The sequence below is a fragment of the Quercus suber genome, unplaced genomic scaffold (assembly GCF_002906115.3).
Source record: "Quercus suber isolate HL8 unplaced genomic scaffold, Cork oak 2.0 scaffold_350, whole genome shotgun sequence".
Classification (NCBI taxonomy): domain Eukaryota; kingdom Viridiplantae; phylum Streptophyta; class Magnoliopsida; order Fagales; family Fagaceae; genus Quercus; species Quercus suber.
Genome location: NW_027069802.1, coordinates 565,855 through 586,044, shown reverse-complemented (window position 1 = coordinate 586,044; position 20,190 = coordinate 565,855). Strand labels below are relative to the sequence as shown.

Genomic DNA, 20,190 nt, shown 5'->3' with positions numbered 1-20,190 from the left:
AAATATCAGCTAGTTTGAGTATAGATTTGGCTTGAGATTATAAATATAAAAAAAGAGAGTATAGATTAGGCTTTAAGAGGGCCCAGACAAGAAAAGTTATTAGAATAAAGCTGCTTCCCGTCCTGTTGCGGTGGCCCACCACCCTATGTTGTAACTATGTATGTTTTTTGGCTCCTGCTTTGTCTCTGCTTTTCTTGTTTTATATACATATTCTCTTGTTTTGAATATAACTTTCTTAAGAAAGATGGTTTCTTTGTGACCTGCAGAATTATTTTAGAAGTAAATTATTTTTAGATTTTTAAGTATGCTTTATTTAAGGGCAAGGTTTTTGTAACTATTCTAATATACAGGATAAGACACAAGATTAACATGTAATTATTATTTTATACGGGTGATGTTTGTATGGTAATTAAAGCATTGGAATATTAGATTTAAGCCAAATTTTTTATTTAATTCTCTCTTTGAATAAATTATTTAATAATAAAAATACTTAAAATTTAATTTTTTAGGATCTGTTTGAGATTCGTTTATTTTGCTGAAACTGAAATTTTTTTTTACCGAAAATATTATAGATAAAAGTAAAAGTTAGCTGAAATAGTATAGTAAGACCCATAAATAATACTAAAAAGTGTTGTGAGACCCGTGAATAACAGAAAAAATAAACTGAATAATAAAATAAGTTGGTTTTTTAATTTGGAACTAAACAAACACTTAAATAGGATTAAAATACTTGTTAGTACCTATTAGAAAACATCATCACTGTATCGTTCCATGCTCTTTTAAGTACACCTAGTACGCCTGTATAGGAAAAAACAGCACACCTAGTTTTAAGTTGATACACAATGCACATGGCATTTCATTATGCTGAGAAATTAACTGAAAAAAAGGTTTTAAAAAATTCAAGTTTTTAGAAACATTAATGCTCAAACTTCAAAAATTGCACTCATCAATGGCATCAAAGCAGAGGGAATGTGAATGAATAAAATGCTCAAACTTCAAAAATTACATTCATTATATTAGAAAAAAAAAAAAAAAAGTTCTTCAATTGGGTTTTTAATATTTTAATTGGGTCATGGTTTGTCAACCTCAAATCTCAAAGGCCACAGTCTAGTCCCTGCTACTCCCTAGCAATGAACCAAGCCAATATAAAGTTCAACTCTCCCTACCCTTCTGGGTTTCTGTCCCAAACCATAAAGGTAAAACTCACCAACCCCAAGTTGGTCTGAGATATTGTTGATTGTCTGTTACAACCATGAGTTCTTAACGGAAAGCCAGTGCAGTTTCCATATTTCACTCTACTGCAAGAAAATAACCATCAGCTGGGTTAGCTGGAAAAGTAGAAGCCACTACTTTTGTGGACTTTGAAAAGTTGATGACCTTCTTCTGAATTGTGTAAGATCAATCTGAAGTTATTTGTTTGGAAATGGCTAATGGCTGTCAATCACATGAAGGGGTACCAGAGAACCTAAGGAAACAGCTTGCTGTTGCTGTAAGGAGTATTCAGTGGAGCTATGCAATTTTCTGGTCACTGTCCCCCACACAACAAGGGTACTTGCTGCCTCTTTACTCTTTAGTGATTTAGATGTATCATGTCCTTTGCCATGATGTTTCATTTTCTTTCACTAATATTTCTTTGGTGCAATTGTGTTCTTGTTTCTTTACTTCCATATCAGGTTTAGTATAAAAAGAAGGAATCCAGTATAATGAACAGCTTCTGTCTTTAACCTCCATGGAAAAAGTTTTTCCAAAATGGGAGCTTTAGTTCAACTCAAACTCAGATTAGTCCTTGTAAAAAAATTACTATTTTTCTACAAAAAATCTTCTGCAGAGGAAATTGATAAATGTAGTGAATGGAGACTATTTTTTTTTTTTCCACTTAAATTTCTTAAAACTGATGCTTGTGTCTGTACTAAGTCATTGGATTCTAGCTTAGCCACTGTCTCGTTGGTGAAATCAGTCATGGGTATGTAATTTAAACTGGTATGTAGAAAAGGATGTGAGATTGCAAGGCATCCACTTGAGCTTAAATACACTTGATAAGTTATTTTCTCCTTTTAGAATAATAATTGATGGAAGGGAAAGTTGATAATGAAAGATGGAATTTGGAAATGATAATTTGAGTAAATGCTTGGCTACTGCAATCCATAACTCTGGCTACATTGTTTCACTTAAACTATAACTTAATGGCATAAAAAAAAGTCGAGTTACATGAGTTTTCCTGCACATTTCTTATAGCTTACTTTGAGAAGATATGCTGTGATAAATATTTTTCAGGGTACTGAATTGGGGTGATGGGTACTATAATGGAGATATCAAGACCATGAAGACAGTCCAAACCACGGAACTTAAGGCTGATAAAATAGGCTTACAGAGGAGTGAGCAATTGAGAGAACTTTACCTGTCTCTCTTAGAAGATGAAACCGACCAACAACAACAAGCCAAGAGGCCTTCTGCAGCATTGTCACCAGAGGATCTCACTGATGCAGAGTGGTATTACTTGGTTTGCATGTCCTTTGTATTCAATCCAGGCCAAGGGTACTAATCTCTTCTGCAGATCTATTTTTATGCTTTGACTTACTAATATTTCCCAATATGTAATGGTTTTGGTTATTGGTTCTGTTAGTATGTATATGCTTCATACTTAAATATTTTGATCATCCTTCCTCCTATTTTTGCACAGTTTGCCTGGAAGAGCATTAGCAAGTGGTCAAACCATCTGGTTATCCAATGCTCAATATGCCGATAGTAAAATATTCTCTCGATCTTTGCTAGCTAAGGTTGGTTTTTTTTGGCAGATATCTGTTTCATAATTGTGACAGTTTCAACTAGTAATGTAGCCAAATTGTATCACAAGCAGCTAAACAAACTGACTCTCTCTATTTCTCTGTGAACTTTGCATTCCTACAACTACGATGACTGCTTTCAGAGTGCATCTATTCAGGTATGATAATCTCATTTTTTTAGATGCATTATATAAGTATATACATTTGCATTTACTATTTTGGCAAAAATACAGCCTTTTGGACTTTGACTTGTTATCTGTTGTAGAGTGAATGTCTTCATGCAGCATCTCTAATGTTGCAAAGGAATCCAGAAATTTAAAAAATAAACACCTTCTTTTCTAGAGATGAAGGGAACTGTCATCCTGTGACCTTAAGACGCATTTTAGCTGTGTAATTCAAATTTCTATAAATGTTCATGCTTTATTTGTTCCCTCTGCCTGCACTTTAAACATCAGCTATTAGGTTTGAACAAAGTAATATATGCATATTTACATAAATATAGAGTACTTCAAGTTGAAAAGAAACGTGTGTACTTACTTTCTATTGGAGTTCTCCCTATCTGACTTGTTCTATATGCATTAAATTTAAACATCTTTAATGCAATATGTAAAACTTAAATGGATAATCCAGTCCAGAAATGTTTGGGGTTACCACTTACCAAATTCCTTGTTCACCTGTAATAATTCTACCCTGGAAACAATGTATTCTTCTTTGGTTTGGGCATCATTTTCACCATTTATTTTTTTCTATTTTGCAGACTGTAATATGTTTTCCCTATCTGGGGGGTGTGATTGAGCTAGGTGTGACTGAATTGGTAATTTGTTTTGTGGAACTAGACTTCTGAATTTTGGTTTACTATATACAAATTAATTCAGCAGTACAACTTATCCACACATTAAGTATTCTACTCTTTTCTGTGCTTTCTTAAGGTCTCAGAGGACCCTAGTCTCCTTCAACACATCAAAACCTCCTTATTAGAATTGTCAAAGCCCGTGTGTTCCGATAAATCTTCTTCTGCTCCTCACAAAGGAGATGACGATAGAGATCAAATGTGCGCCAAGGTAAACCATGAGATAGTGGATACTTTGGGCTTGGAGAATCTATATTCCCCCTCAGAAGAAATCAAGTTTGATCAGGAAGGAATCAACAAATTAGGAGGAAATATCCACGAAGAAATCAACATGGATTCTCCTGATGAATGTTCCAATGGTTGCGAGCACAATTACTGGACAGAAGACTCCTTCATGCTTGAAGGCATGAATGGTGGGGCTTCTCAAGTTCAGAGCTGGCATTTAATGGATGATGACTTCAGCAATGGTGTTCAAGATTCCATGCATTCCAGTGACTGTATCTCTGAAGCTTTTGTGAATCAAGAAAAGGCCATTTCTACTCCCAAGCAAGAAAATGTAAACCACAGTCATTTGCAAGAACTTCAAAACTCCAATCACACAAAACTAAGTTCCTTGGATCTTGGAGCAGATGATGATTTGCACTACAAAAGAATTATTTCTGCTATTCTAGGAAGTTCGGCTCAGTCGATTGAAAACCGATGTTTTCACTATGGTGATTGCAAATCCAGTTTTCTGAGTTGGAAGAGAGAATCAATTGATGATGCTCATAGGCCACAGGTACATCAGGGAATGCTAAAGAAGGTTTTATTTACAGTCCCTTTGATGTATGGTGGTGACTTGATTAGGTCCCAGAAAGAAAATGGTGGAAAAGATTGGCTTCGTAAACTGGAAAGTGATGATATCTGCATAGGAAATGTTCTGTCAGATAATAGAAGAGAGAATGAAAAGTTTCTGGTTCTCAGATCAATGGTTCCTTCTATCAGTGAGGTAATTAAGCATTCTTTCACTCTAATAAAATTCTCTTCATTTTTGTAGAAGTCTCAAGTGTTCACAGCTTTAAAGTGAGTGCTTAAGACAAATATAATCTCAGATATTCAATCAGTTCTTGAAGTTTTCACAACAGTTTTAAATATAAGAAAAGGCACGTGTTATTATTCTTAAGAAAGAAAGAAAGTTAGCATGCACTGATATTATCTATTTTAGTCACTTGTACCTGCTATGCAGTATTTACTCAAATCATTTCCTGGATTTCAAATTGAGTTTCTTACTCTGTTTTATACTTATTCACTTCCTCATGTTTATGCAGATTGACAAAGCATCAATTCTCACTGACACAATTAAATACTTGAAAGAGCTAGAGGCAAGGGTAGAAGAGTTGGAATCCTGCATGGATTCAGTAGATTTTGAAGGAAGAGCCAGAAGGAACCAGGATATTATAGAGCATACATCAGATAATTATGATATCAAAAAGATTGATAATGGCAAGAAGCATTGGATTAACAAGAGGAAGGCTTGTGACATTGATGAGACTGACCCAGAGCTCAATAGAGTTGTTCCTGAAGATGGCTTGCCATTAGATGTGAAAGTAAGCATAAAAGAACAGGAGGTTCTGATTGAGATGAGATGTCCTTATAGGGAATATATTTTGCTCGACGTCATGGATGTGATAAATAATCTGCACTTGGATGTGCATTCAGTACAATCATCTGCTCTTGATGACATTCTGACATTGACCTTAAAATCAAAGGTTTGTCCTTCATGCTGTTTTAGGCAGACTCCAGTGACTTCCCCCCACCCCCTCTCTTTTGGTTCATTTTTATTCACCTCCATAACTTATAGCTTGTTTGGAAGTTTAGAGAGGGAGGAGAGTAGAGGGGAGTAGAGGGGAGGGGAGTAGTGAGGAGGAGAGTAGAGGAGAATGATTTCCATCCACTTTGTTTGGATGTTTTTAAAATTAGTAAGGGGGAAGGGAGTAATTAGCCCTTCCCCTTGTGTAATTTTGTTAATATAATAAGGGTAAATTAGGTAATTTACTTAGTCAATAGTTTATGTACTCTACTCTCCTTCCAAATCTCTCTAATTTGGGGGAATTAAAAATGGGGGGCTAGAGGGAGTTGAAACCCCTCCAAACTCCTCCTCCTCATTTCTTAAAAAACTTCCAAATAAGGTAATTGGATTACTCTCCCTCCCTCTACTCTACTCTCCCTCCATTTTTAAACATCCAAACAGGCCATTAGTGCAATCAGGATGTTGTTGAATTTTAATTTCATGGAATGATGACTTCTGATGGTACTTTAGTTTCTAAAGGCATACTCCATGATAAAAAATAAAGCAAAGGTGATAAGGTACTAGTTAACTTTGCCTTCAAGTACTAGTATCCATTTCATTTTGGCATGACTTCAAAATGATACCCACTATAGCTGCACTCTAAAAAGTTGTCCTATAAGGGAGATATCAGAACCATAGTGGCCATCAGGACTAATTTTCCTTTAAGTTGCTTCCAAGTCCACACTGTCAATGTTTATAAATGCTGATTCTTTTAACTTGGTTTCAGTTTCGAGGTGCAGCAATTGCATCGGTGGGAATGATCAAACAAGCACTCTGGAAAATTGCCTTCAAGTGTTGAGAAGAAATGTTGAAGCTGGTTATTATCACCTTGTATTGTAGGATTTCTCATATCAGTAGTCTTTGTTTCTTGATTTGTTGTGTAAGGTGTAGTTTTATGCATAGTTGTAATTGGAGAAATTTAATCTACTTCCTAACATGCATTCCGGAGCAACTTCTCAACCTTAAGTGTAGCCAATAAGCTTGACCAATGGCTTGTCTAAATGATGGAGAAACAAAATCCTTGATGTACTTTATGTACCACAAGCTAATGTATGGACCTCTCTATAAAGGGCTCTCATTTGTATGATGTAGTTTGTTTGCTTTTATTATGGCATACAACTGATAGTTTCCAGTTACAACTCACAACTGCTACTAAAGTTGAAGTCCCTTTGTTCTTAACATTTACCATGGTTCATTCAACTGCAGAGTGAGGGAGAACAATAGAATGCTTGCAAAGCTTTTAAGCAACTGTGAGACTATTAAGTTTGTGCTCACAGGAACTCCTATCCACCCTGCCATTTGGTGTGTGTGACTGATTGTCTTTTAAGGAATGTAACTGGCTACTAATTAAAAAAAGGAAAACATTTTTGATAATGATCTTAACACCGAAAATTTAGAAAAGGCACAAATTATTTTATCCGAAAACTTTTTAGTGCTCTTCTTTTTTACTCTCATGCTTACATGGTTACTAATCTTTTGCTTGAAAGTTGGTATTAACCTATAAGCATTTGTATTTCTGGAGTCCAACAAATGTAAATCCCAATTTGGGTATCCACTACTAGATGGCAAGCAGATGAATTCAAAACCTTGATTTGAATTATTAAGTGCACATCTGGATACTGCGTCAGTTTTCAGCGTTTTTAGTAGGTTCTATGTATTGTTTACGGGACCTGCGTGTATTTTTTTCAACCAAAAAAAAAAAAAATAAATAAAAACTGGGCCTTATGGCACTATTCATATATTTAAAAATTATTTTACTATGATATTTTAAATTTTAATTTTTCAGTTTTCAGTAATAAGCGGTATCTAAACAGAGTGTAAGTAATCTTGTTGGCTTAACCAAATATGTTAATGGAAAGAAGAGACTTGCTAGCTAGGGACCTGTTCTAGAATTAATATTTGGCAGACCATCTCGATCAAAACAGCCAGGTTATCTATGCTCACATTGCTGTAAATGAGGACATGATTAGACCATACTTTATTGTATATCATTGACTACATGGATGATTGACCATTGAATTTGAATTATTTTTATGTCATATGGGTCTGCAAAACAGTGGCAAGTTGTCCAATGCCAAGTGCCAACTTCAAGCATTCACAAACAAACAACCTGTTGATTAAATCTTAAAGAAACAATAAAAGATTAAAACGTCGAGGAAGCAACACTAAATTTCATCCTTTAGACCCCACACTTGCATTCATTCTTGTTACTTCGATATTCCAAGCTACATTATAATATAAGCATGTGACCTGCATGTCATGAATTCTTTAGGTTCTATGATGAGCCAAGTGTATACTGCATTTTGCACGTTATACAGAAATGGAATGTAATATTGGCAGCCCTCTATTGCGGCTTCAACTGATCATTGTGTTATTCTTACTTCCTCTTCATTAATATGTATCTTAGTTAGAGAAGCAAAGACTTGAAAATTTCAATTGAATGGAGCTTTTGTTTTCTTGCTGACCAAAAGCCCAAGTTTACCGGATGATAAGAAGGCTAAGATTAAAAGTATTAACTTTTATCCCCTTCCTATTTGTAGTTGGCGACCATATAGGCAGAGGTATACATTAATACATGTGTTAAGATTATTTATTTATTTATTTTGACAAACAAGAGTATTCAAACATTTTCAGGTATCTAATTATTTCCTCGAGTATATGTAACCCCCCGTCCCACATACACCAAGTTATTATAGGGAGGAATCCCTTTGAGGTGGCCTTAAGATAGTGGCAAGAGATTTTGAACCAAGGATATCATGGATATTATAAGGTTTTAGGAAACACTAAGTCAATCCCTGGAATTAAGAAATAGTAAACCTAATTTAGATCTATGAGATGCAAAAGACACAAACTTAGAGCAGAAAAGATCAATCCTCACACACAAACACGCAAATTTATGTGGTTTATTCAAAACTAGGGTTACGTTCATGTTCCCATTCCCCATGTCTACAATGTTGTTAAAATTTTATTGTGATAGTTGTGACAAGAGTTACATGGATCTTTAGCATATATATATATACACCACTCAATTACTTGGGCTACATACAACAAGGAAATCTATATCTATATATATCTAAAAGCTAAAGTGTAACATTTATTTAATTTTATACTTCTACTATATATATATATATATTAATTCTCAACTTATTGTTACACTTGCTCCAACATTTCCCCTCCCTTCTATCTTTTCATCTCCCCACTACTATCTACCTTAATATCACCCTTCCTCTATCCCTTTATCTTCCTTTATTTTTTGCTCTTCTTATTCTTATCTTTTTACTATTAATTTGCAATTTTTTCTGATTCTATCTATAGTTTTCCCACACAAAAAAGGTTCTTTCTCTCAAATTTTTTTCATTTTTTGGTGAATTTTTTTCTTGCATCTCTACTTTAGGTTGATTAGTTTTTGTGTTCTTTAGAACTCTAATTTGGGTTGATGTGATTTAGTTTTTTTTTTTTTTTTTAAGTTATTATCTTTTCCTTTTCTTTGATTTCATAAATATTATTTTATTACATTATAAAGATAGTTTATAAAAATATAATGTTATTTTATTACATAGCATGACTTAGATAATTTGGTGTTTATTACCATATCTTTTTATTTTAACTCTTTTTCTTCTTATCTTATTTTCTATAAATTTGTTATTCTCTCTCACATTCTCTCCTGATAAAAATGATTACTCTCTCTCTCTCTCTCTCTCTCTCTCTCCACTTTAGGGTTGATGAATCAAATTTTTTTATAAGTCTATTTTAAGTTAATACATTTTGTTGTTGTAATTTTTAGTTCTTCATTACAAGTATTCCCTCTCCCTCTTATAGTTTTTGTTTGATTTTTGTTTGAGATAATACATAGTTATTTTACAAGTGAGAATTTGAATTTATAGCAAAACACAATCTTGGCTATGCATTTGAATGTGCCTATCAATTATTTGAATAACATTAAAAAATAATTTTGTTATGAGTTTTGATTATCATGATAATCACCTTTAAAAGAATGAGAAATTTGAATAATTTATTTGAAATTTGAAAATTCTAACTGTACAAAAAAAAAAAGTACACTATAACATAATTTCAAAGAATATAAACCACTTCATAAAGGAATAATATTAGTCAAACACATCCAAAATAATATAACAATATATTGGTAGAGATAGAAAAGTGAAAAATAATTTTAGAAATTGTTTAATTTTTAGGGAGAACAATTTATTTTCGACAAATATAGAGAACAAATTATACATTATACCATAATTACAAAATAATCATCTATTCCCACATATCACAGGAGTCTCTGACTAGTTATACCAAAGGCATCAAGATATCTATAGTGTGCTAAAACACTTAAGGGTTCATTTGGTTGGAAAGATGGAAAAGTGAGAGGATAAAAAATTGTGAAATGATGGAAAAGTAAGAGGATAGAAAATATTTAGTTTTCTCTCATTTGTGTTTGGTTGGAGGGGTGGAAAAGTGGAGGGATGAAAAACTTTTTTGTTTGGTTGAGATAAAAAATGAGAGGATGAAAAATAAAATTGATATAAATTTACTATTATGTCCTTACTAAATATATAAACAAAAAGTAACACATTTATTATTAAAAAAGTTTTTGTATGGACACTTTAATGTTTTTATTTATGTATAAAATAAGCAAATGCTAAAAGGATATTAAAAAAAAAAGAGAAGAAGATAAAAACAAACAAAAAGAACCAACATGTACTGTGCAAAATTTTATCCAAAAACCGAAAAAAAAAAAAAAAAGACAAAAACCAAAACCAAAACTAAACCAACGTAAATGTACTGTGCAAAGCAGAAGAAATTTTATCCAGGCCAAAAAAAAAAAAAAAAAAAGAGTAGAAAAAGACAAAAAGTTGGCTATTGGATGGAGAAGGGGAATTTTGTCCAATTCACATCTTCCTCTTTTCCTCTCTCATTTCTCTTCATTTTGAAGAAATTGAATTTTAGGAGGCTCATAAAGAAAACAGCTGGACCCAACCACTTTTCTCTCCCTCTCCTCTTCTCAATCAAACACCCTTTCCACTCATTTTCTCTCATATTTCCACTTTTTTTTTTTTTTTTTTTTTCTATCCTTCCTAAAATCCACCAACCAAACATACCCTAAGAGTAAGTATCCTGAATAATTATACAAACACCAATTTTTGTTTCAGGCTCTACATACATGATACATCATCCATCCCATCACATGGCAGCTTAATGCTGGCTATTTCAGTCTTACCAACACATTTGAATCAGATTTAATCTGAGGGAGACCAATTGTGAGGAACCCAGGTACTTCTAATTAAATAACCTAGGGGATGACAGACAACCAACCCAAAAAGAAAAAGTAATGTATTTGACTTCAACTTCCTCCTCAAATAATGGATGTTACAACAACACGCATTACTTTTCAACTAGAAACTAAAATAATGGAAATTAAAAAATAAAAAAAAAAAAAAAAAAAAAAAACCTAGAATTATACAAGAATCATCACTATTCTATAGGATCTTGTTTTTTTTGTAGAGTTAAGGGATGCTCATGAGTCCCTGATCTAAAATTTTCTGTTCATTCCATGATGTGAGCTGTATTAATTGGCAAAGGTTGGATAAAATGGGCTTGAGATCCTCTCCAATTCTAAAACTTCCAGTCCAAATCCAATGGTCTGAACCAAGAGTTTATGTTCCTGATCTTTTTTTTTTTTTTTTTTTTTTAATCTACAAATTCCCAAAAATTAATAAATAAACATTGGATGCCTTTTAGCTATAGCTTTTAGTACATCTCTCCATTCAGTGTTACGTACATAAATACAACAATAATATAAAATAATACATAAGTTGGGGGGATAGGAAATTTGGAATTCCAACTGTGCAACCTTTGGACCTATAAACTACATGCCAAAGCTCTCCAAAGTCCAAACTCAACTAAATCCCAATTTGATCTCCTCCACACAACCTTCCTTAAATACTGCAATCTCATAAAAGAAAAGAACAGGAAAAAGTGGAACATACAAATTCAGTGATCACTAATATGTAATATCAAAAGAATCTTGCCTGGAACATTTTACACAATGAGTCGCAGCTTTAATATCTTCATAAATTATTAATGAAAGAAGTGATCAAATATACGTACATACATTAAAAGAAACTTTATATATATTCAACCATCAAATCTAGTGTCCAATCCCAGCAAAATCTCTAACTGTAAACCCAACCTTTTCAAACTTGCCCCTCTCATTGCTCTCCCTGAATTTCAGGTAATCTAAGCAAACAAAGGGGTTGTAAAGCCTCACATTTCCTTCTCCTACCACTTCATCCGGTGCTATGATCACCTTCTCATCCTCAAAGCACCAAAAGAAAGCAAGAGAAAACCGGTTTGCCGGTTGCTTTAATACTACACGATGTTCAGATGACCTGAACTTCTCATTGCTCCAAGCTTGTAACATGTCCCCTATGTTCACCACCAATGTCCCTTCACATGGCCTTATGTCCATCCACTTCCCCTCCTTTGATTTCACTTGAAGTCCTCCTATTTCATCTTGATAGACTATTGTTACACAACTCATATCAGTGTGCATGCCAAGCCCCTCAACCTCAACTTCCAAACTCTCTGGGGGTGAGTAGTTATTTATTCTCATATACCCGTGACAATTCTTGAATTCAGATTCATAATCTTTCTTCCCAAAACCATCCTTCAAGCTCATCAGTAATACCTTTATAATGTTCTTTGACAATTCTTCCATCTTCCTTCCATATTCCTGTAATATCTCACTAACAAAAAGAACATATAGTTAAGGACTATTCATGGTCAAGCTAGTATGCAAAGAAACTAGCACAAAAGAAAAGAAACAAGCATATAATATAAGGGGTTGGTTGTCTTCCTATAAAATATACAACAACAACAACAACAACAACAACAACAACAACAACAACAAGAAGCATTAGTCTCAAAATTTTGGAGTCCATTACGGATCCTAAACAGACTATTCAGGGTTGGCCATACATATATATTACCTGAACTCAGAATTCTGTTGGACAAAGAGGGCATTTGCAGAACTTTGAGCAGAGTCAAGGAAGTTTGGTCCTGAAACTCTAAGGCTCTCGAAGTATGGGGAGGCAATGAAATGAGGAGTATATGTTTTGATGGAAGAGAAAGGACCAACTTTAAGTTTAGTGTCAGAAGGGAGGTTGAACAAGTCATTTGAGAGCAAATAGAGTTTGCTAAAAAGATCTTTGGAGATCCCATGATTAATGATGTGGAAGAAGCCCCACTTTTTGCAGGCTTCCGCTAGGGAGGACAGGAAAGATGGGTTTAATGGCTGAGAAATGTCTAAGATGGGAAGCTCTATAGAAGTTTGGGATTCAGACATTATGTATAGAAGTAGAATATAGCTAAAAGGTATGGTTTGTCCACCTAGGTTGGGGCTATTATATAGATAGATGGTTAGCTAGAGCCTAACAAGACTAGAAGAGAGATGCACGCGCACACATCATTGATGACAAGAGAGAGTTGAGAGAACAAGTTTACAACTTGTATACAAAGTTAACATTAAAATGAAGATCATAGAATTCACACCAAGTAATTAAGTAATGCAGATCAACATATAAATCAGTGCAAGTAGCATAAATTATAGTGTGTATTTGCTGGTGTGCAGATATAAATTATATAGCTATGCCAAAATGACAATTATGCAAGTGATTCACCAGGAAACACAACCATTTAAAAAGGGTTTATATTGAAACTTAAATGTAATGAACGAAAGGCTACTGATAAGATTTGACTATGTTTACTTAGATTTTAGATTATTTAGTTAAGCAAGTCAATGGTAGCATAAAATTATTTTAATTTAATTTGCAGTGATATGGAGCCAAGACAGGCTGTTAAGGAGGTAGGGTGAGCATTAAGATTTCTGCATATTCTGTTATGCTTGGATTCTTTGGAAAAAAGTTTTGACCAGCCATGCTTCTTTCTTGGTCACCAAGGATGTAGGCTTGGGGAGTTTTTGGTGAAAAGAGTAATCCCAGAGAGAGAGAGAGAGCTTAAACCAATAACTCTAAATATTCAATTTTTACTAGTCATTAACCCATGCAATACACAAAATAGTTCAACGAAAATATATGTAACCCATTGAAAATAGTAGAATGAAGAATAAATTAAGAATATATAAATGTGATTGCTGAAAAGAAATTATGAACGAAAGGATATGAACAACTTTTTTGTTTGAAGTTTTTTAGGTTTACTAAATAGATTGCTTGAACCAGCAAGATTAAGAGAATAATGCAAAAAGCGATCCAAATTTTAAGAGTTTTAAAAATTATGTCACTTCATGAGTGACTTTTCAATGATTTTTTTTCATTGGTAAGTCTCAAGAAATCAATAGAAGAGAAAAGATTTTTGTTCATCCCTCTTAATAATATCTTGAATTTGTAGCAATAACTAGTTTTTACATTCTTTAAAAAAAAAAAAAAAAACTCTTTTATTTTTTATTTTTTTGGTTATAATATTTCTAACATGAACACTCCTTGTCATTTCATCAATATCATCATAACTTTTGAAGTCATGTGTGGTAGCAATATCAAACCTACCACACCAAGGAATGCAAATCTTCTATACAATTTTTGTGTTCGATTTTATGCTCCACTAATTGTAGTATATCGTGTGTACTACCATAGATCCAACCTATGGCTTGCCTTCTCTCTTTCTCTATCCCTAACAATAATGTTGTTGGAAATTTCTTTAGAAATGAGAGTATTAAGACCTCTTCAAGTATTTGGCTATTTCCTCAAGTGTATGCAATTCCCCCGTCCCATGCATACTAGGTTATTACAAGGAGGAATCCCTTGAGGGTGGCTCCAAGATGCTAATAAGTTGTTTTGAACTCAGGATTTCATGGATATTATGAGGCCTTAGGAACCACTAAGCCAATCCCTTAGGGTTATGTTGCCGAAGTTGAATATTCATTTATTTTTATTTATTTATTTATCTTTTTTCTGTTTTAATTGGTAAAAGTGATAAGATGGGTTACAAAAATCTAACAGAAGTGACCTTATGTGAGTAAAATAACACTTTTTAAAGTATGAGTAGCACTAACGGGTGAAACCACATGGGGTAAAGTTCAATTAACCCATATATATTCAATCATATTAAGTTTTTTTTTTTCCCCTAATAAATAGAATTACACACATTTGAAAGAAATTCACAAAACTCTCTAGAATTGTAATCTATAAAATACTACCTAGTTGTATCGTGGAGATGATTGCCTTTAATCGTTAGAAAACTCTTTGATGAGTAAGGGTAAATATTCATGGCATCCCTAAATCTACTTTGGCTCCATTCTTCTTCCATTGTTTCTCTCTAATTTCATGATACATATTTAATTAATCAGTAAAAATATATTCAAATTAAAGAATTTATTAAAAAAAAAAAAAGCAACATCCCTAATTTAATTAGAATATTTAGAGAAGATCAAACTTGATTTAAATGAGGATTTATTTGGTGTTGCGTTGCTTTCATCAAAAAGAGTGTGAGATCTAATTAATTTAAATTTACATAGTTTAGCATGAATTGTCACTCTAAAAACTAAATTAAAAAATATATTAGAATGATGACATGAAGTCATGTGGGCTTCAAAAATATATAATATAAACTGATCATGGGTGTCTCGTCCCCATCCATGAATCTTGAAATTGTAGGTCCAACTACATAAGCAAGTTACAATGATCTTGTATTATGAGGGCCAATGGTGCGTGCGTGGTTCATCTAGTGGGTGAAAAAGAGAAAGAAAGAAGAATTATAGGTAACAAAATGTTTCACTTTTCTAGTAACAGATGGAGCAAGTGAAAGCAACCCATGGCTGCAATCTAGACACAATTTACAAAAGCAAAATTAATGATAACTGAGTGCTAAAACCCATTGAACTAAGGTGGTCATGTTGTCTATTGAACCATAATTATATTAGAAGACTAGGGAATACTTTGATAATCAAATTTATACAAAAAAATTGATTTCTAGTCACAAGATTGCTCACTTTCCAAGTGGGCCATCCAAAGGAACATCATTTCCCTTTGAATGTCAAAAGGTGGCTTCAATGTAATGCCTTGAACAATAGCACATACACCACAAATGCAAACCCTTTGGCTACATTGTCGTGGAATTTGCACTTAAAAGTAAACAAAAAAACAAAAACAATGAACCCTCTTCTATCAAAAGCCAGGCTGTGGGGCAAAAGAAACTTCATGATCTTCCATTAATCTAATGAATAATGACTATTTATAAAGTCATCTAAGGAAATGGGCAAAACCTATTTTGTTTCTTGCTTGTCCAAAAGTGGCAAACATTAGCACACAAATTGACATTATCACTGTACTCTTTAGCCCACCACTACTATGATTCTATCACCATCGTTTAAAATTCTACTACCTCGGATCTTGTAGTTTTTGCATTAGGAATACGACACACCGTTCTTAACTCCCCCTCAGGCATAAGTATACGACACGTCGTATAATTTTTGTGTAATACGACACTCCGCTTTAAGATCTTGGTGCAATTGTGTAAACTATAGTTTGAAAAACAGAGGGACTCTCTCTCTCTCTCTCTCTCACACACACACACACACACAGCTTACTCACTCAGTTACTCTTTCGTTCCCACAAGCATAGACCCTCATTTTCCTCATAGATAACAAAAATTCACACCCTAAAACTCGTTAGTTCTCTATCTAATGTTTACTCATCCTCGGAATGCACTCAAACTGTTTGAAAAAATTACCCACAGGCACATTTGTTTGAGAAACTCCATACATTGTGTAAACTATAGTTCTTTGCACAATAATTATGAAGACCCTGTTGGTTTTTTTGCTCAAAGAGAGAATGTAGTATCTTGGACATCTAAGATATCTGGTTTGGTGAGGAAAAACCAGCCAAATGAAGCTGTAGAGCTGTTCAAAAAGATGCTTGAGAATGATGAAAGGCCGAATTATGTGACAGTGTTAAGCGTAATACAGGCTGTTGGTGCATTGGATTGGGAGGGTATGATGTGGGTAGTTCATGCTTTGGTGATCAAAATGGGGTTTGAATCAGAAGTGTCAGTGCTAACAGCTCTTCTTGGTTGTTATTCCTTGTATGATATGGGAATTGTGTCGAAGTTATTTGATCAGATACCTAGTAAGGATGTAGTTTTATGGAGTGCAATGGTTTCAGCATGTGTGAGAAATGAGCAGTACTTTGAGGCATTAGAGTTTTTCAGGGATATGCAATGTCATGGTGTGCAGCCAAACCATGTGAGCATTGTAAGCATTCTACCTGCTTGTGCTGATCTTGGTGTCTTGTCTTTAGGCAAAGAGATACATGGGTTTTCAATAAAAAGTTTGTTTTATTGTCTTAGAAATGTACAGAATTCACTTGTAGATATGTATGCAAAATGTAGGAATCTTGAGGCATCAATTCGAGTTTTTAAGGATATATGGAAGAGGGACATGATATCATGGAGGACTATAATTCGTGGGTGTATTGAGAATGAGCGCCCAAAAAAGGCATTGTCTATTTTCTTAAAGATGCAATTATCTTGCTTTGAACCGAATGAACCCATTGTCAGGGATATAGTTGTTGCATCCTCACAGGCAGAAGAACATAAATTTGGGCTGGCATTTCATTGTTACATTCTAAAACGGGGTTTCTTGGCTTTTGTTTCAGTTGGAACTGTACTTATAAAAATGTACAGTAAATTTGGTGAGGAGGAGTCAGCTAGGACTATATTTGATCAGCTCAATCACAAAGACCTTATAGCTTGGAGTGCAATGATTTCAGCTTATGCTCAAGGCAGGAATCCCCATAATGCTTTCAATACACTTAACCAGATGCAATCAATGAACGAGAAGCCCAACGAGATTACTATTGTCAGTTTATTACAAGCATGCTCACCAATTGGTTCTCAAGAGCCTGTAGAAAGCATCCATGCTCACGTTATAAAAGCTGGGTACACATCGAATGCATATTTAACTTCAGCCCTCATAGACTTATACTGCAAATTGGGAAGGATAAAGCAAGGAAAGGCTCTTTTTGATGAAATTCCCACCAAAGATTTAATATGTTGGAGTTCAATGATCAATGGGTACAGGATGAATGGGCGTGGAGCTGAGGCACTAAAAACATTCTTGAACATGTTGAATTGTGGGGTAAAACCCAATGACATTGTCTTTATTTCTGTATTATCTGCTTGTAGTCAATGTGGGCTAGAATATGAAGGTTGGAGCTGGTTTCATTCTATGGAACCTAAGTATGGCATTACTCCCAAACTTCCACACTATGCTTGCATGGTGGATTTGCTGAGTCGACATGGAAAAATAGAAGAAGCACTTGAATTTGTAAGAAAAATGCCGGTGAAGCCCGACAAAAGAATTTGGGGAGCTCTTCTTGGGTGTTGTAGATTAACACACAGGTCTATTGAGATTGCAGAGTTTGTGATTGAACAAATTGTTGCATTGGACCCACATAATACTAGCCATTATGTGTATTTATCAGACTTGTATGCAGGGCAGGGTAGATGGGAAGATGTGGAGAGCCTGGCTAAATTAGTGGATATGACTTATGAGAAGGGTCAAGGACAACTTTAGGAGTACCATGATTGCTTCAAATTCAGTAGATGAACAAATGTTTAGATCGATTATTTCCTACAAGCAGGATATTTAAGGATGGAGTTATTTTCACAGCCTTTTTGGCTATGTCCACAACGTGACAACGTTGCCGTTTACTTATCATATTCAATGCTACCTGCAAATGCAAACAAATGTATTGAGCTTAGTTAGATCTTGTACAATGTTGGCAATAAACATTTAAAATTCAATCGACCACATTCAATAAACGTTGAACTGAAGGGCAACATTGCAAGATAGCAGCCAATTTATCCACAATTATTGCAATTTTTTTAATAACATCAAAGATAAATTGGTGAAAATCATTTATTTGAAATAATCCTCTGTTAAAGGATCCTTTTCATTTCTATATGTCCTTTTTCTACCATTAGTCCATTTATCTCTGAATAATTATAGTTTTTTTTTTTTTTTTTTTTTTACAAAAAGTAAAAATGAAATTGATCATCATAAATTATGTACAAACCTTCAAAGACAATTAATTGTTGCTATCTAGTCATGAGAATCCAAAGCAAGGTTTTCTTGGGTTCTTCCACATGTTGATACAAGAGGCATAAAGTCACTAGTTACACTTATTGTAGATAAAAGAGATAAACACTTTAAGGAGCTTCCTTAAATGATTAATATAATATATAGAAACATACTTTAACCCAAAAAGATTTAAACCCAATTGATATGTGCTCAATTATGTTATATTAACTATTTATTCTTTTCATCATTATTCAATGTGAGACTTCACTCACATATGTATACCTAACACTTGCTAAGTTGTGACAATGTTGAATTATATAAAGAATAATGTCCTAGTTGTTTCAGACTGTAGATCATATTTGTGATAGTTGCCTTGACCATAACGCATAATTCACAAATTCTTGTTAAAAAATTGTGGCTAATTGCTTTTTCAGATGATGCACTCGCATCCATTGTTGAGAGCAATTGTATTTGTAATTCTTTAATGATAATAATTGTATTTAATTCAAATTGACATTCCTAGTGATTTGAATTGATTGAAGGTTATAAGTTGAAACTTATTCAAGTTTAAATTTCAAGTATGTAACTCTACGATGCATTGATTCTGCAGTTACACTTCACAATTACATTGATTACAGATTTCTTTAAACGTTTATGGTATTTTTTTTTTTACGTATGATATCCAAAACACCCATCTAGTGAAGTAATTAATGTAGTAAATGAACTTATGAAACTGCCACCATCAATTTTCTTTTCAAAATATAACATCATAAACTCTTTTTCGTGGAACCTCATGCTCTGTTTGCGAGTGTCACATGCCTCCAAACACACATGGAAGGAGCGATCCTTGAAATAATTCTTGTTAATGCTGAAGGCATTACACACACAAATCTTGTTGGTATACTTTCTTTTTATTTTCTGTGAAAAAAGTTGTGTTTTTATATTCTCATGAATTTTCATATGTTGAACCAATTGGACCCGTTTAACATAGTGAATTGGATTATACTGTGATAGGAACACCAGCCTATTACGTTATCATAGAGTGTGGAACTCATGTACATAGAAGCAAAGTGTCATCAGGTTTTATCTCATGCTGCTCTTTTCCAATTGCTAAATCAAGGACTCCCAATGCTAATATGATGACCTAGTGACCAAGTTTTGCTGTGCAGGTGAAGATGATAAGGCTTGGTGGAATGAGAAATTCACATTTGAACGCCCATTGTCTGATTGGAAAAGATTGACCCATCTGAAGTTCAAAATTATGAACACAGAATTCCTCAGTGATGGTGGCTTTGTTGGTGAAACCATGTAATGCCCTTTTCCTTTAGGCTTGTGAGATTTATATTAGAAATTATTCTAATGCATTAAACCTTTTATCAGCCTAACTAATATAGAAATTTTTGTTCTACTATATTTTCTGACTTCTTTTTGCTCCCAAATGGCACATACATTTAGAATGTGTTGCAAATATGTGCATAGGCATGATATATAACATAATTAACAGAGTACTAAATCTCTCAAATTTATTACTAATAAATACTTTATTTATTAATATTGTTTTGCCTTATTTAAACTAATCAATTTTGAAATGCAGAATTCACCTTGGTGGAATAATTACAGAGGGAAG

The 20,190-nt window shown here is 33.7% G+C and overlaps 3 protein-coding genes across 3 annotated transcripts; 2 read left to right on the top strand and 1 right to left on the bottom strand.

Moving 5' to 3' along the window:
* Positions 1 to 833: 833 nt before the first annotated feature.
* On the top strand, positions 834 to 6,548 carry LOC111986568 (transcription factor MYC1). Its single transcript, XM_024018235.2, has 8 exons — positions 834 to 1,548; positions 2,275 to 2,535; positions 2,681 to 2,777; positions 2,927 to 2,941; positions 3,541 to 3,597; positions 3,713 to 4,621; positions 4,941 to 5,381; positions 6,189 to 6,548. Exons 1-8 carry the CDS (start codon positions 1,424 to 1,426, stop codon positions 6,258 to 6,260), a joined length of 1,977 nt encoding a protein of 658 aa, XP_023874003.1. The 5' UTR covers positions 834 to 1,423; the 3' UTR covers positions 6,261 to 6,548.
* A 4,906-nt stretch (positions 6,549 to 11,454) lies between these two features.
* Positions 11,455 to 13,103, bottom strand: LOC111986534 (gibberellin 20-oxidase-like protein). The gene is made up of 2 exons (XM_024018178.2): positions 12,460 to 13,103; positions 11,455 to 12,216 (listed from the first exon to the last, which is right to left on the bottom strand). Exons 1-2 carry the CDS (start codon positions 12,813 to 12,815, stop codon positions 11,619 to 11,621), a joined length of 954 nt encoding a protein of 317 aa, XP_023873946.1. The 5' UTR covers positions 12,816 to 13,103; the 3' UTR covers positions 11,455 to 11,618.
* A 2,701-nt stretch (positions 13,104 to 15,804) lies between these two features.
* Positions 15,805 to 18,324, top strand: LOC111986561 (putative pentatricopeptide repeat-containing protein At3g01580). The gene has a single exon (XM_024018227.2). The coding sequence runs from the start codon at positions 16,167 to 16,169 to the stop codon at positions 18,054 to 18,056; it is 1,890 nt and encodes a 629-aa protein (XP_023873995.2). The 5' UTR covers positions 15,805 to 16,166; the 3' UTR covers positions 18,057 to 18,324.
* Positions 18,325 to 20,190: the final 1,866 nt, after the last annotated feature.